The sequence below is a fragment of the Triplophysa dalaica genome, chromosome 4, assembly GCF_015846415.1.
Source record: "Triplophysa dalaica isolate WHDGS20190420 chromosome 4, ASM1584641v1, whole genome shotgun sequence".
In the NCBI taxonomy this organism is placed as follows: Eukaryota; Metazoa; Chordata; class Actinopteri; order Cypriniformes; family Nemacheilidae; genus Triplophysa; species Triplophysa dalaica.
In genome coordinates this window covers 12,314,176-12,329,685 of record NC_079545.1, presented here as the reverse complement: position 1 = coordinate 12,329,685, position 15,510 = coordinate 12,314,176, and the positions used below count along the sequence as shown (strand labels likewise).

Sequence of the window (15,510 nt, the reverse complement as noted above, 5' to 3'; positions counted from 1 at the left end):
CTATTGCATTACTGTTGTTATAATGCTGATGCATTTTGATACAGTCGTTCAAAACTCCTGCCACCACACTGCACATTTCCCGTGGATAATGATAAAGAAGAGACAGCAACTAATGTTAAAGTTATATTTATTCTGCTTTTTTCCCCCTTGATGAACAAAAATAATAGATGTACCTTAATATGAAACTATAATGTCTTCATTTCATCAAAACGAAATACTCAGTCACAGAAAGAAGTCCCGTAGTTGTATTTTTACTGTACACGTTTCTTTTAAACAGGAGGTGACGCTGTGCCAGACAGCGGGAGTGATAAAAATAGCACTTCACCATCAGGAGCCATGGTGCCATTTGACCAGTGAAATGTTTACAAAAATGGAGCTCAAAGATCTGTTAAGGCCTTTCCATAAACATTAATTGTATGCACATCATCAAGGAGCACCCTGAAAAATGTGTATAATTCAACCAATTAAAACATTTTAGGGTAAGGATTCACATCTATATTTTATAACTTGAGCCAATAAAAAATAATAAAGTGATTTATTTTTCATTGGCTCAAGGTATAAAATATAGATGTGAATCCTTACCCTAAAATATCTCAATTGGTTGAATGAAACCCTTTTTTCCAAGTCATTTTATTCCAGGATTTTTCACATGGATCAAACTGTCATGGACTCCTAAGGAAGATCTGTGGAGAAATCACAAACAAATTTCTTGACGAGTCATCTGAAGGGTCATTTTCATACATATGGTTCTTCAGTCTTCAAGACATCTACACGATCAACAGTTAATTCCAAAATGCTCCCTATAATAATCATGAAACAGGGCACAGTGTTAAGTTTTGTGCTGTGCTGTTCATGAATTTCTTTTTTTTGTAGTTTACAAGATTTAAGTAATGACAATCATTTTGTAGACTCTTTTAAATCCCCCTAAAACTTTGTCTTCTCCATGAAGTCAAAACGATTGCTTAACCTAATTAAAAGCCAACGAGTGCTCATAAAGAAACATGTTGTTCAATCAAAACATATCAACCCTTAATACATTTCCTCTTTTTAAATGTGATCATTACACTTTGTCAAAACACAATACACTTTTTTTATACAGACAACTTTAGTTTGGAGGATTCTTCTAGCTTCCTATATTGCCCCACTGTTGAATTGAATCAAATCAAAATTTATTATAATTTACATCAACTGTTAAAATTGAAAGGAAAGGTGAGAGGTTTAACAAACTCTCCAATTTAATCCACAATAAAAATCCCTTGTCAGTGTTTATTACAAGGGCATTGTGTATTTAAGAATTAAATGATGTGAAAAGGTAATAAGAAGCAATTATCAGCTATTGTTTTCATGTGTCAAGTTTTCAATTATTATTAATATACTTTTAAATTCAGAAGATCTCAAATGGATCCAGCATTCCAATAACAAAGTATTTTTGCCCTGATTTTTGTCCCCTTAAAATGAACCTAAAACTGCACATCGTTCGCATTCAATGTTCTTAAACTATGCTGAAAACAGAAAGTACTACTTTCACACTTCAAAAATGACAACACATACTAGTTTGTACAAATAAATTATAAAATGTTTAAAAAACATATTCACCCAAAACACAAACACCCACTTCTGATGTATAACTTCAGTATAAAATCTGACATTGTAACTATCGAAAGAAAAAAATCACAAGTTATAAAATAAAAAGAACTCAAGTGTTGACTCACATAGTCCTTTTGGAATAAAGCCACAAATAATCATTCTTTTATTCTATCATTAATAGAAAAAAATAAAATAACTTGTGGACCTTAAATGTAGTACATCTGAATAATTAATCTTCAAAACTTAAAAAGGCAACAAGATCTTCCATGTTTGTTGAAAGATGAAGAACATCATCAATGTACAGATACGATCACATATGGCTTCAGAAAGTACTGCTAATACACAGTGGTGTGTTTGTTTATAAATTCAGTACTCACGCTATACCTTCCACTGTAAAATACTTTTACAAATAAAAAACAAATAATATCCAGTATCCACCCAGTCAACATTCTAACCTTTTATCTTTTATTATTCCATATACACATATGTTTTATGACTATGGCAGCTTGAAGTTTTAGAAAATTTTTAATGACAATATCTAAAAATAAACTTCTGTATGGGTTTTTAAATAGTACACAAGTGCTGTTACAGTTTGTTTGGGGTCTCACAACTGGGTTTGGGATGACGTTGGAAAAAATAACCCTGATTGTTAATTCAGTATCATGCCTGAAATATACTAGTAATGGCATTTGGGCATGTAACATGTACATATACACTCACATTCAAGTGTGTTTATGAGACCAGAAAGATGGCATACTGAGCACCTTTGCATTCAATAATTGACCTTTTATATACACAAACAATTGAACCCACAACACATATTCAGCCCTTAACTGTAAGTTTTTGTACATTTCTATTTTAAGCCATAAAACCAGTATTTTCTGTTGTGTGATCTACACATGTCCTAAAGGCTCCACACGATGCTCCTTTAACAAAGCATCTTATATTTTACACTGAGACACATGGAAAGTTGCCGGCCATCTCATATGCATGTTTCTACCATGATTGGTCAGTTTAGGTTTATATAGTAAAAATACTATTTTTCTTGACCACAAGTGGAGGTGTTGTTGCCATGGCAGTGCTTTTCCTTACAGCTGTCCATCAAACAGAGATCTCGTATGTAGTTCCACCCACCCCTGTGACCTTTTTAACATTAGTGTGTCTGCTGGGACTCAGTGGAGTTCCGGAAGGTGTCCCTAGATGGCAGTCACGTGCTAGGCCGTACTTGAGCTGTCCGTTGACTTTAGCTTGACCGAGGTCCTCTCTATGTAGAAAAAAATAGCAGGAAGACATATTTGAGGTGGTTCTTTTCCAACTGTATTGTTAACTTTTACCCTCTTCTGCCCTTCATCGGACAGGTAGAGATTTAAATGCTGTAAATGGATTAAGATGTTAAAGCTAAAGCGTTCATGAAGAATGGGACAAATAATAGAATAGGATGAAAGAGTGTGAGAAGAGGACGTATTTAACATTCAGTATAATTGTTTTATAATTGATATAATAAAATATAATTATACTAAAGAAAATATCGTGGCTTAAAAGTATGAAGGATCAAATCATGCATTTTGATGTTAGTAGAAATAAAATCAATATACATTCACAGTAAAAATGAAAAAAGTATCACATGCAAAAAATGCAAGAGAAAATACATCAAAGCAACACACACAAAAGAAAAATTGACGATTGGATATTAAATCAAAATGAATGATAACACAATGACTTCGGTTGATGCGTCAGAAGGTAGAGATGAAAAGTGAGAAATGCTGAATTTATTTGGCAGGCAAATACATAATCACAACATACTTCTGCAGAAAGGCAAAATAATAAGAAAATACAGGCTATCTAACTATGCCCTTGTGCAAATAGATAAATAATAATAAACAAAACAAATGAAATGTACAAAATTTTAACTACCATCATAAAGACACTCTGTAAATTTATTTTTCAAGTCAGCTGACCCAACTGGATCAGAGCATACATATCTTCTTCTTTTTAGTCTATACCGCATGCATTTTTCCTCAACCTCTTTGATGATTGGTTAAAAGTGGATGCTACGTGTCATACCTTGTACCCATATGTGGTGACTCCGCCCTCTCCAGGGCGCTAATGAAGGCAACCTTCTGATGTGTGTATGAGGGAGAACGGGGCACAGTTGTTGGGGAGTGATGCAATTGGTGCATCGGTGAGCGATAATGATGCTCGCCTATTCTGCCCTGCATACTTCCCCCATTGCTTCCATCTGTGTGGAGAGACGTTGTGGAAGCCCTCGGCGCTCTGACCAGCGAGGAGGCTGATGAACGAAGAATGGGGGTTCTGGGAGGGTATCCCACCCCTCCTATCAAGTTATCCCGAGATCCACACACGGGAGGGGTAGGGCCTCTGTGGCCATCGGTGTAGCACACCCCGGATGGAAGTCCATAGGCGGTTCCAGAACAGGTGTCAAACACACCTGAATCATTGCCGTAGGCGTATGCTTGGGTGTGCATAAGCTTTTCTCTCTCCTCAAGCTCTTTTCTCTCCTGGATGGAGGCCATGATGGTTTTGGAGAGGTTGTCATAACGGACGGGCGAGGGGTCTCGTTCACGCTCTCTTGAGTGTGGGGACTGGCGGCCATACATCGCCCCTACATGCACAGGGCTATAGGAGGGGGGGTTGGCATGCCGCTGATACTCGGGCCCTCGCACATGGCACATTTTAGTGGGCAGATAAGGTGAGTGGAATCCCATAGAGGGGACCCCCGGGTGGGCGGCACACTCACCCACGGATGGCGTTATACTGGGGGTCAGCAAGCTATCGTAGGAGAGACTGCCGTTACGGCCAGACAGGGTTCCAGGAGAAAAGACTCCATTGTGAGGGGTGGAGGTGACCGTTTCAGGTTTGCCGCCCCCTAGTGGTACACGGTCAGACCTGTTTACTCCCTGTTTAAGACTGAACGAGCGAGATGTGGTGCTGAAGGAGTCCAGCTGGAAAGGGGAGGACTGGTATGTTCGATGGAGAGGAGCGCTGCGGTAGTCCGGCAGATCTAGATTTGGCTCAGAACGATAATCATGAACTCTCTCCTCTAAAACTGAAGAGGGTTTACCATTCTCAGACATTACGATCTAGGGACAGACAAGAACAATTATGAGAAAGCATTAACGAACTACAATGTGTATAATCAAAAAGACCAGAAAATGTACAACAGTAGTCAAAAGTGCCCCAGAACTGTTTGTTTTCCTACATTCTTCAAAATATCTTATTTTGTGCTCAACAGAACAAAGAAATTTATGAAGCAGTTTCTTCTACTATGGTAGTCAATGGTGGCCAAGAATTGTTTGGTTACTGACATTCTTCCAAATAACTTTCTTTGTTCATCAGAACAAAGAAATGTATACAGATCTGGAACAACTTGAGGGTGAGTGAATGTTAATTTTTTTAATTTTAAGCTGTTGTTGACATCAAAATAAAAATTGTATTGCCATATCAGCACAAAAGGCTTCTCATGGTATCACAACTTTTTTTTAGGTGAATTTAAATGAATTCACAGCTTTTATAACAGCATGTAATCAAGCTTGCAAGAGGTTCCAAACATAATGTTAAGCTAGAATGATTCAGAGATGTTCAAAAGATTGTCTAATACATTATAGGCAAAGATCTTATAGCATCTGTACAAAAAAGCTAACATCAAAATGTACAAATTTGCTAACAAAATATTTCTTCTCTTTACAAACTTTTCGATATTTAAAATCCCAAAACCTTCATAATAACAAAATCACTGATTTGCCCCCAATGTGTTCTCAAACTGGGTGTATAAACTGTAGGTCATGGGTTTGATCCCAGGGATTGCCCATACTCAGAAACAAATGTATAGTATAATGCAGAGTAAGTCGCTTTGGTTAAAAGCATCTGCCAAATGCATAAAAATGTAAAAAAAATGCTAATATAAGTATTTATGATTAATTCACAATCAAATAAAACACATTTCACAAAAGATCAAGTTTCTTTCTCCCACCTTCTCTCCTGTTGCGTGATAGTGTACTTTGGGCATGGTGCCGAAGGATGGCCTGTATTTGTACATTGCTGGGGTGGATGGATTTGTAGGCTTGCTGGACAGGGAACTCTCTAGATAAGGTTAAACAAATTAATTGAATAACAGTTTTGTAATAAGATACACCACTAGATGGCAGTAGAGGTGCAGATAAGATAATATGGTAAAGTGTTCCCTTAAGGCTTAAAACATGAGCTGAACTGAATGATGATTCACAGGCTGTGAATAATTCGGTGAATGAATGATTCTTTGGTGAATCATATGACTGGCTGCTTTAAGTGCAACTTACCTTCACTGGAGGTGAGTTGACTCTTGAGCTGGTTGTAGCAGTCTGCTTTGGGCGGTAGTGGTGGCTGGACATCTAAACTTTTATCATCCATTTCATCCAGACTGGTCTTGGACTGAAGCAAATGCCAGTTGGTTTATAGTTCATTGATGCATTTTGGAAATTTGAGTACCAAGATCTTTGACTAAAGAAATTTATTCTTACTGGTCGTTTCTAACTAGCACACACTACAATAACTGGAATGACTAAAAACATTGAAATAACTGGTTGTAGGCAGACAGTGAAAAGGACTCACTTTGGTTCGTAAGACGTTGCTATGGATACCATTGTCACTGACTTTTACAGTGACGTGGCGGATAGACAGGTCAGGACGGAGGAACGGAGGTTTGACCGTGACGAGACTTTTCTTCCTAGGATCGGAAATGTATCTGCAGAACAAAGAAACACAAGAGCAGATGTGAGAGCGGTGAGAAACTAAAGAGAACTCGAGTACAAATCTGTGTTTTGTGCTGGTTCTTAGCAACATCTTGACGTCACATTTGACCCTCTGTTTATTTATGATGTCCTCACAAGCCTTAACAATTCATTAACCTTGACTTAGATCTGTTTATACAGTAATCACTTTCTCTCGCCCTATTGTTTCTGAAACAGATTAAAATCTTCAGCAGTATATGCTCTTCCTGTTCTGAGTTTCATAATGCGGGGTAGGAAAACTGGAGAATACCTTCCTTTGAACCACCATTCTTCTACAAACCCCTCTAGGCCATCCACTAGTTATAAACAACCACTTTTTCCACAAACTCTCATCTTAATGGAAGTAGTTTGTTTGTTGGTCATTTTAGTGGTTTTATACAAAGCAGAATGTGGATAATATTTTCCAGATTCTGCAAGGTGAATGTAAAATTGGAATGTTTTTTTTTTTGGCAATTGGCATTTATGTGCATAATGTACAAAACACAAAGGGATTGATGTGATGATGTGTTGCAGTTCCATCCCACTCTCCCCACTAGACCCAACTCTGGCAGCTCATGTTTTTCCGGAAATAATCGTACAGCTATATCTCTCATTTATAAATTTGATCAAACTAAATACACTTCGAAGATACGACATAAGCAATACTACTGTATAGGCACTCAAGATTAATATGAGATTGGCAGAAACTGCCTGTGATACGCCATCTTTAATACACAGATCTAAATGAAACATTTTGTATTTACTTTAGTGAAGTGTACTATACTGTACACTACAGTATTTTGTAGTCTTAACTTTAGTAACTTGATCAATTGTAGCAAATACTTTAGTGCACTGTAAAATTTCCTAAGGTAACACTCATAAACACTCATGTCTAGCCATTTTAGTAAAGTATACTGTAGTAAGACCGTTCACTAGAATATTTTTTACATGGGAACTAATTCAATTGTACGATAAATGTAATTTATACAGCAATGTTTATAAAGAGAATGTTAGACTTGCTTTTAAATGTGAAATTAAAATGACCAGTAGGTTGCAGACTTTTTTACTGAGTCAGTTAAGTATTTGTTTTAGGGTGCGTTCATATTTGTAATTCGGATATTGTAGTTATTTGGATTCAGGCCCCCCAAAAAAGTGGTTAGAGCATGGCGCTAACAAAGCCAATGTCATGGGTTAAATCCCAGGGGATTGCACATAGTTAGAAACAAATGTATAATACAATGCAATGTAAGTCACTTTGGATAAAAGCATCTGCCAAATGCATAAATGTAAATTTAATTGAGTCCTGGTTCGCTTAGCGTTCACACTGGCATTTTAACAGCCTAAAGATATTGAACCTAACAGCTAACATATAAGTCACAACTTGATTGGACAGCTTTTATGATTTATACTTTAAAACGGAACTTATCGAACATCCAAAACAATGCTGTTTGCACAGCTCTGCATGGGATATACATGCTCAGTGCATGTCTGGCTGCGCATATGAGGGTCTTTTTTGCAAGCCAGTCACTCTCAAAGACCTCATGAAGTGTTAAAAGCAGTCAAAACGGTGCCTGGAATTCCTCAGTTACATGCAGCAACACAGATCTAATAAACACTCATTTTTTTGGGTCATATAGTGTTATCACTTCCTGCTTATCGGTCAGTTCAATGCCTGTGTTGCGTTCATATTTCAATCAAACCGCGCAAGAGTTTGTTTGAAAGTGCGCACCAGGGTTCGGATGGCAGCGTTCACACTAACACAAATAAACTGCACTAACAGAGCAATCGCACCAGAGTTCGCTTTAATCGAACCAAACATGACATATGTGAACGTACCCTTAAAAACAATTTGTTTTAAATGACTGAAACAAAAACAAAGCAAGTGTCTTGATGAATGACTCATAGAATTGTGAATTTGTCCCAGTCGTTCAAAATACGGATTTATTTAGCAGAGAAACACCGCAAAAAGGCAGATGTAAGTTTTCAAATGAATGGTGATGCTCATATGCAATATTCGTTAAGGTTCAGCACTACGATACTACCCTTTAAAAACGGAATTGTGGGCATTTTTTAAGTTTATGGATTACGATGCTAATGTAGCAACGTTACGACATGCAACCCTTAAGTATCCCCTCTGTTTTGCAAATCTAAAATAAATTGAATGTGAATTCCTTTAAAAGTGAGTTATATCAATCATCTACCACAGAGTAAGAACATGCAAGAGCCGTGCATCCAGCTGTCAGGTGTAGTGGAAACCAACCGAAGCGTTTGATGTTTCACACTAAAGGTTGGTGTGTGGGTTTGTGAGTGACTTCTTACATATTTTATATATATGTGTGTGTGTGTGTGTGTAGGAGTCAGTATGTGTCAGTATCTCCATTACCTTGGAGCGAGTGGACTACACAAGACGTGTTTCACGTTGCCACAGCAACCACGAGTGAAGGGATTCACTCCTCCTCTGAACTTTCCTGTCACCTGAGAATAAAGAGAGAAAGATAATCTTTTTTCAACATACCTGGAAAGTGGAAAACAACTGTCCTTGACACACAGACCGGAATACATAATAAAAACAGGCTGGATAACAGATGTCGTGATCGAAAAACAGACGGCAATCAAGTTGGAAAGACATCAAGGTGATTTTGAGTGGGTGTGAGAGATTGTGCCTCCGATTCTACTTAGGGCCGAATTAACATATTCAGTGTGTAAATGTGCGCTTGAGTGGGCGAACTTCACCTGTTCATTTGTGGTGCGTCCTCGGGCCACCAGAACCATGTGAAATCCAGTGAGGCCCATAACTGGGATAAAGAACAGCCCAGTTATACACATCACCACCAGACTAAAGAAGCAAGAGTTAAGGAGTCCACTAACTTTTATCAAATCCAAAAATAAAAATGCTGTCATCATTTGTTGCCCGCGTGTTGTTCAAAACATAAAAGAAGATATTTTGAGAAATTTCTCAGTGGTTTTGTGCACATACAATGGAAGTCAATAGGAGTCAATGTTGTTCGGTTATCAAAGTTCTTGAAAATATCTTTTCTGTTCCATAGAGGAAATTAAATCATGGTTTATAATGAAATGAGGGAGAGTAATTGATGACAAAATGTTCATTTTTGGGTGAACTTTCAGAACACGTTTCTGTCAACGCTTAAAGCAACAACATTCTCATCCATCAGAGTAGCTCTCATTATGAACTACTATTACTCTAGTGGAAGGATACGTCACAGTTGTGTGGAGTGTGCTCAACTTCTCCAAATGGTTTAACACGAACAACAGGCCGAAGGAAAACACGCCCACCATGTGAACACTAAGAGACAACAGGAACATGAAGAAATAGCGGTAATTCCTCCGGGCGATGCAGTTGTTCACCCATGGGCAGTGGTGGTCAAACTCCTGCAGAGAAAAGGAAGGCATGCGTGTGTGAGCGCTTGTCATCATGATCATTTTAAATGTGTGTTTGTGTCTTACCTCTACACAGTTGTCACACACACTGCAATGCGAGCAGCGCGGAGGTCTGTAGAAGTGGCATGTGGCACACCACTTCATGCGCACCTGAATTCCCTTTATCTCTACGTTTTTGTATAGTGGAGCACGGAAATCGTCGTCTTTATCTTCGTCCTCGTCCGCTGAGAAACAAAATATTTGTATTAATTCACATGAACATTACTGGTGTGTCACTGCTTAAATTGTTGATCAGGGGTTTTCAAACTGGGGTCCGGGGAGCCCCAGGGGCCTCCAAAATTTCCCCCCAAAAAATCTCCAGATAAAGGAAAAATAAATACTGCTAAAATGGTAAGAGTTTACTTAACAATATTTCTGTTTCATTTAAAAGTGTACATATTTATTTATTTTTATTTGTTTATCTCTTCTTGCTACAGTGCAAGTATAGTTTTCACAACTGTTCATTTTTAAAAACAGTTTTTCTCACTACACTTTTATCTCACTCAGAGGGGTTTTGAAAGTAGTCTCCGCAAAGCAAAATGAAAATATACAGTAAAAATATGCTTTAATTGTTTATACATCCAACATTTCTATAGCCAATTATTTAAAATGTTGTCTTTATACAATCACAATTCCTATTCATCTAACATTAACATCAGCTTAAAGGAATAGCTCACCCAAAAAATGGTCCCCATTGACTTTCTATAGTAGGAATAAAAATACTGTTTATGTGTTACTATATTTTTGGGTGAACTATTCCTTTAAATGTTTCTTTATACAAAATATAAATATATAGATAGATTTGTATCCTCGCAAAAGGTTCATCATATTTTGGGGTCGCTCGCATTGTAACATTATGTTGTGAAGACAAAAGGCAGTTTTCCAGAAATCGTAATAAACCATGACTGGCTCAAAGCTTACCTCTGGGGAAGACTCCTGGATCCATGAAGGTGGCCATGCTAAAGTTGGCCAACACAAAGAGGAAGACAATGCCATTGTATATAGGCACGACAGGGGAGACAGCCTTGGTTAACCACGGACACCTGAGAGAATACAAGAGAGAGAGACATAAATTAAATGAACAGCATGTGATTGTTCATTTTAGTCATTTCAAATGAATCACTGGTCTAGTTCAAGTTTGATATCCACACAAACCTAAAGACAGATTTGTTGTGAGCTGCTATAAGCCACTTCATGCCGATGGTCAACAGAATAAAGTAAAAACAAATGTGTGCAGTAACGTTTACACAGTCATTTATTTCTAGGCCTTTCCCGAGTAATTTCTGAATTACGCTATAAAAAAGTTCATATACAAACAGCTTTAGAAGATAAAGGAAAATATTACTCCTTACCAGATCCACTGGATGTGAATAGGACCATTAGGACAAGGATGAAATGTTGTAGATCAATACTTTCTTTAGATGCCTTAAAGCGGTTGGCAACGGTGTTTCATGCATTCTGACTTCTTTCTGTCTTCTCATGCTTAACACGTTGAACTTGTCAAAAAACGAGTTGGACATATTACGTAGTATTTCTGTGCTCGATACACTCCCCCAGCGATCATACAGGTTTCAGAGCGTTTTTTTCGAACATATAAAACTGTTTTGTAACAACTTTTCTTAGTCCCTTATTGGACAATTCTCCCGGTAAAGCACGCGGCACGGCCACACGGCAGCAAGGAGCATGCGCAACCTTTCAGACACCTCACTTTCACTTGTAAGCAGGAGAGAGAGAGAGTATATGTTCGCGAATTTCAGGTATTGGTTTGTTTGCATTTGGGTGATGACTGTTATATAAACTGTGGATATAACGCTGGATTTGGAGATCGTTTGAAACTGATATATGGAGCCGTCCCAGTTCTAAAAGATGCCGGACTTGCAGTGAGTGAAACTGATGTCTGTGTTTTGTTGACAATGGGTGCGCACGTGCTTTAGTTCAGCCTACCCCTCCCCCCCGCACGCGCCGTATGTTTTCCGAAACAATCGTAAAGCTGTATCTATCTTTTATAAATGTGATCAAACTAAATACTCTTCGAAGATACGAAGTATGCAATACTACTCTATAGGTACTCAAGATTAATATGAGTCTGGCAGAAACCCTGTGTGTTACGCCCGCTTTAACTTACCGCAAGTCATCTCATAATAAGTCCCCACGCTGGGCCGAGTTCAGATCTTATTTAAGCGGCGTTAACAGGCGTCTATTTGAGCACTGCTATACTTGGACCTGAGGCAAAGCAGTCTATCACATTTGTTAGTCTCGCAAAGGCATCTTATTCTGACTAAGAATCGCCTACTTGGACACGAAGAGACTATCTGACTAACATGTAAGCCATCAACAACAGCTTGTGTTGTTATGATGTGCCTTTTTGGAGCAGGCAACACTGAAATCATTGATACATAAAAATGAATGATTGTGCAGGCCAGACAGTAAAGTGTGAATTTCTTTTCCGGAGAATTGCCAGGGTAGCAGACATCAGCTTGCAGACATCTATCATCTCTGTCTCACAGTTTATCACAATGATTTCATACAATCCTCCCATTGCATTCAGTTTCTCATTCAATGCATTTCGTTTAAAGTCTTCATTCTGTTCGATAGCCTGAGTATGCAAATGCAAACGTAACATGTAGACACACACGTAATAAAGTGCAGGATAAGAATGATGAAGAGGCCAGATTCATCACCCTCAGATACAGCAGAGATGGAATAACTACTCCTTCATGTATAATCCAATCACAAACAGATGACCTCGGAATAAATCAATACAGTGTGCGATGAAATGAAATCCTGTTTTATCGCCGGCCTGAACATCTCCTTAGGGGTAAACAAGAACATCTGGGAAATAATGGAATAAATATACCGCCTGTGAAAAGCAATAACCCTTCAATCCGTGGGCATCTCGCTGTCTCTGAGACATGAAGTTGTGTGCGGTGACGCGTCCTTCATCTGAAAGTTAAGTGCTGTCTTAGTCTCATCATTTCTCAATTTGCACATCAAACACGAGAGCGGATAGAAGTGAGAGCGTGTGTGTCACATATATGGGTTGTTGTCTCACAAGATAAAAAAGGAATATAATAACTATTATGGAATAAATGGCTAAACAATACTTTCTTACATGGAACTGTTGTTTTAAAAACTGCTTTGTTATTAGATTTTTGAGTCAAATCTCAAGCATGGTTTAAGAAAAGCATAATTTTTTTATTAAATACGTCTGGTATAATTTTACAATTATCTTATTACTGCAATAATGAATTTCTTACTAAGCATTTTTGTCTTATTTTTTTGTCAAAATATCGAATTTATTTTATTGAGATACATTTACTTGACAAGTAAAGTGACCTAAAATAATTTGTCTTGTTTTATGAAAGAAAATATAAGAATTAAGTATGTTTTTGTTAAAAAAAAACAAAAAAACATAAAATAAACAAATCTAATTATTTTTTCATAAAACAAGACTTAATACTGTGGATCACTTTCCCTGTCTAGTAAATGTATCTTGATGTAAGATTTATTTAGATATTTTTTTAAATGGCAATAGATATATTTGTAAATTGTAGGAACTTGGTGAGACATCCCTTATATCTTTTAATTAAAAAATATTTTCGTGGGGGAAATTATTTATTCATAATTTTATATCAAATAAATAACACTATATGACAATACGTGTCTAACAATAGAGATAAATCTCTCTCATGCTATTTGTATATTATTATTATAGGTTTTCTTTACATTTTTGCTGTCACACCATAGGACACATTTAAACAGGAATTAAGTAAAAATGTTCAAAAATCCTCTGATAATTTCTCAAACTGACTGCAAACCACATTCATTTACACAATATATCGGTGTAAATCTGAAAAATTCATCATACATTTCTTTCCCTGCATCATTGATATGCAGCACGCATACATCTTTGATGCACACCTCACTGGAGGGATGGCTGTATTTTAGTCATCCAGATCCCATTTGACTACACAGATAACAGATCCAAGTGCTAGAGTAGATGCAAAAGCTTTTGAAGTTCAGCTCATCATAACTGCCAAATTGCATCTATGCTGAAAAACAATATTTCGGTATGTGCTTGTAGTATAGATTTTATATTTTCATATTTGAGCAGGATGGATATCAACCTAAAAATGAATTCACTTATTTTTCTCATTTGCTTCTTATAAAAGCACTGTGGGCCAATTAGTGAAGCTTTGGAGCGCCGTGTAAACATGCAGCAACGCTTCATTAATCAACATGTAAAATCGACATGCTATATTATGCTGAGTTCATAAAAAGAGGAACATGGGTATGCGTTCAGGATATCATTAATCATTCAGACGAGTGCTTACTGAGAGAACGTAGAGTAGCATCGTGTGATATACAGATCCACCCTGGAGTCTCTGACAGGAGAGAAATCAAACTTGTAAAAAGAAAAACATCTGGCCTACATTTCTCTCATTAGAATCTTATGAAAATAAATGATCACTCTAGAGAGCGATGTAGGGTCCAAAATAAACATAGAGGCGTTTATATACCGGAGTTTATACTGTGTCACAAAACTTTACAGATTCTTTGGTTTAATGAGACTGCCACAAGGACAAATTGTGAAGGTTTGCCAGGTGACACCATTATGCAAGAGATTTTAAAGAAATATGCTAAATATACCTCAAGGGCTTGCTAACTAACACACTGAGACAAAACGCATCTTGAGACAAAACAATGGCACAGTTATTGGTTTACCAGACAGGGATTAGTTTAAACCAGGACTAGGCCTTAGTGAAATTAGGATATTTAAATTGATTTACAAAAGCACACCTTACACAAACATTACTGGTATGCACCTCGAGACAAAACAAACACACTGATATATGGTAAGATACGTCGTGTGAGTTGTTTTCGATCAAGACATCTCTCACATTTAAGTTAGTGTGGGAATAGTCTTAAACCCTGTCCAGGAAACCGCCCCATAGTCTTCAACATAATTTCATGTAAAATTCGTAGCTATATACCGTGTTAGCAAACTGAATTTGTATAATCTCATTCATGTTTTCATATGATTTGCTTTTGCCCTATGATGTTTGTGATGGTGTTGTGTCTATGTTTGTACGTTATTGCAAGATTCACATATCTAATTCCTAGTACCATAGTAACGTTCTTCTGTCAGATCAGGTTGTAGTATCTCATAATATTTCCCAGTCCTTCAGCAGTACACACCAATAAACCATCTAAGCCATAAGGCACATTAACATATATTAGGGTGTTTGCAGTGTCGATAAAGCCATGCAAAGCATCAGTAGATGCAATTGGGCATCCACAGAATATTTAACAAGATTTTACATAAAAGACATCAAAATATTAAAGGGATTGTATGTTTTTCTTACTCTATCACTCCAAAACAACTTTACTTGGCACTCTTATTTTACAGACAAACCTTGTAATATGTAATATGTAATATGTATAAAGACACAACGACAGGGATCAACAATAAAGACAGCTGGTTTATAGGAGTCTTTTGTTAATCATGTGTATAAGTGCCTCACGATTTTTAATTGCTATGTAATTTCCGCTTATCTGGCCAGTGTAGGGTTTTCTTGCAGGCTGACATCAATAAAGTTTTGTTGAAATTGTTGAAATGACTACTGATGGTCTTGAAAACAACAACAAACAGTAATTTTGTAGCAACAATGTTTAACAGAATGTTTAAATTCCCCAAAACTAAATGCATAGCTCTCAT

General features: G+C 37.2%; 1 protein-coding gene across 1 annotated transcript in view; it reads right to left on the bottom strand.

Moving 5' to 3' along the window:
* Positions 1–147: 147 nt before the first annotated feature.
* Positions 148–15,510, bottom strand: part of zdhhc8b (zinc finger DHHC-type palmitoyltransferase 8b) — a 53,838-nt gene continuing 38,475 nt past the window's right edge. Inside the window, exons 2-11 of the mRNA XM_056747059.1 lie at positions 10,713–10,834; positions 9,819–9,976; positions 9,571–9,743; positions 9,087–9,189; positions 8,737–8,828; positions 6,196–6,328; positions 5,904–6,015; positions 5,579–5,688; positions 3,652–4,688; positions 148–2,851 (exon numbers count right to left, since the gene is read on the bottom strand). Of these exons, the coding sequence (XP_056603037.1) occupies positions 2,689–2,851; positions 3,652–4,688; positions 5,579–5,688; positions 5,904–6,015; positions 6,196–6,328; positions 8,737–8,828; positions 9,087–9,189; positions 9,571–9,743; positions 9,819–9,976; positions 10,713–10,834 (2,203 nt within the window). The 3' untranslated portion in view covers positions 148–2,688. The remainder of the gene's footprint in view (positions 2,852–3,651; positions 4,689–5,578; positions 5,689–5,903; positions 6,016–6,195; positions 6,329–8,736; positions 8,829–9,086; positions 9,190–9,570; positions 9,744–9,818; positions 9,977–10,712; positions 10,835–15,510) is intronic.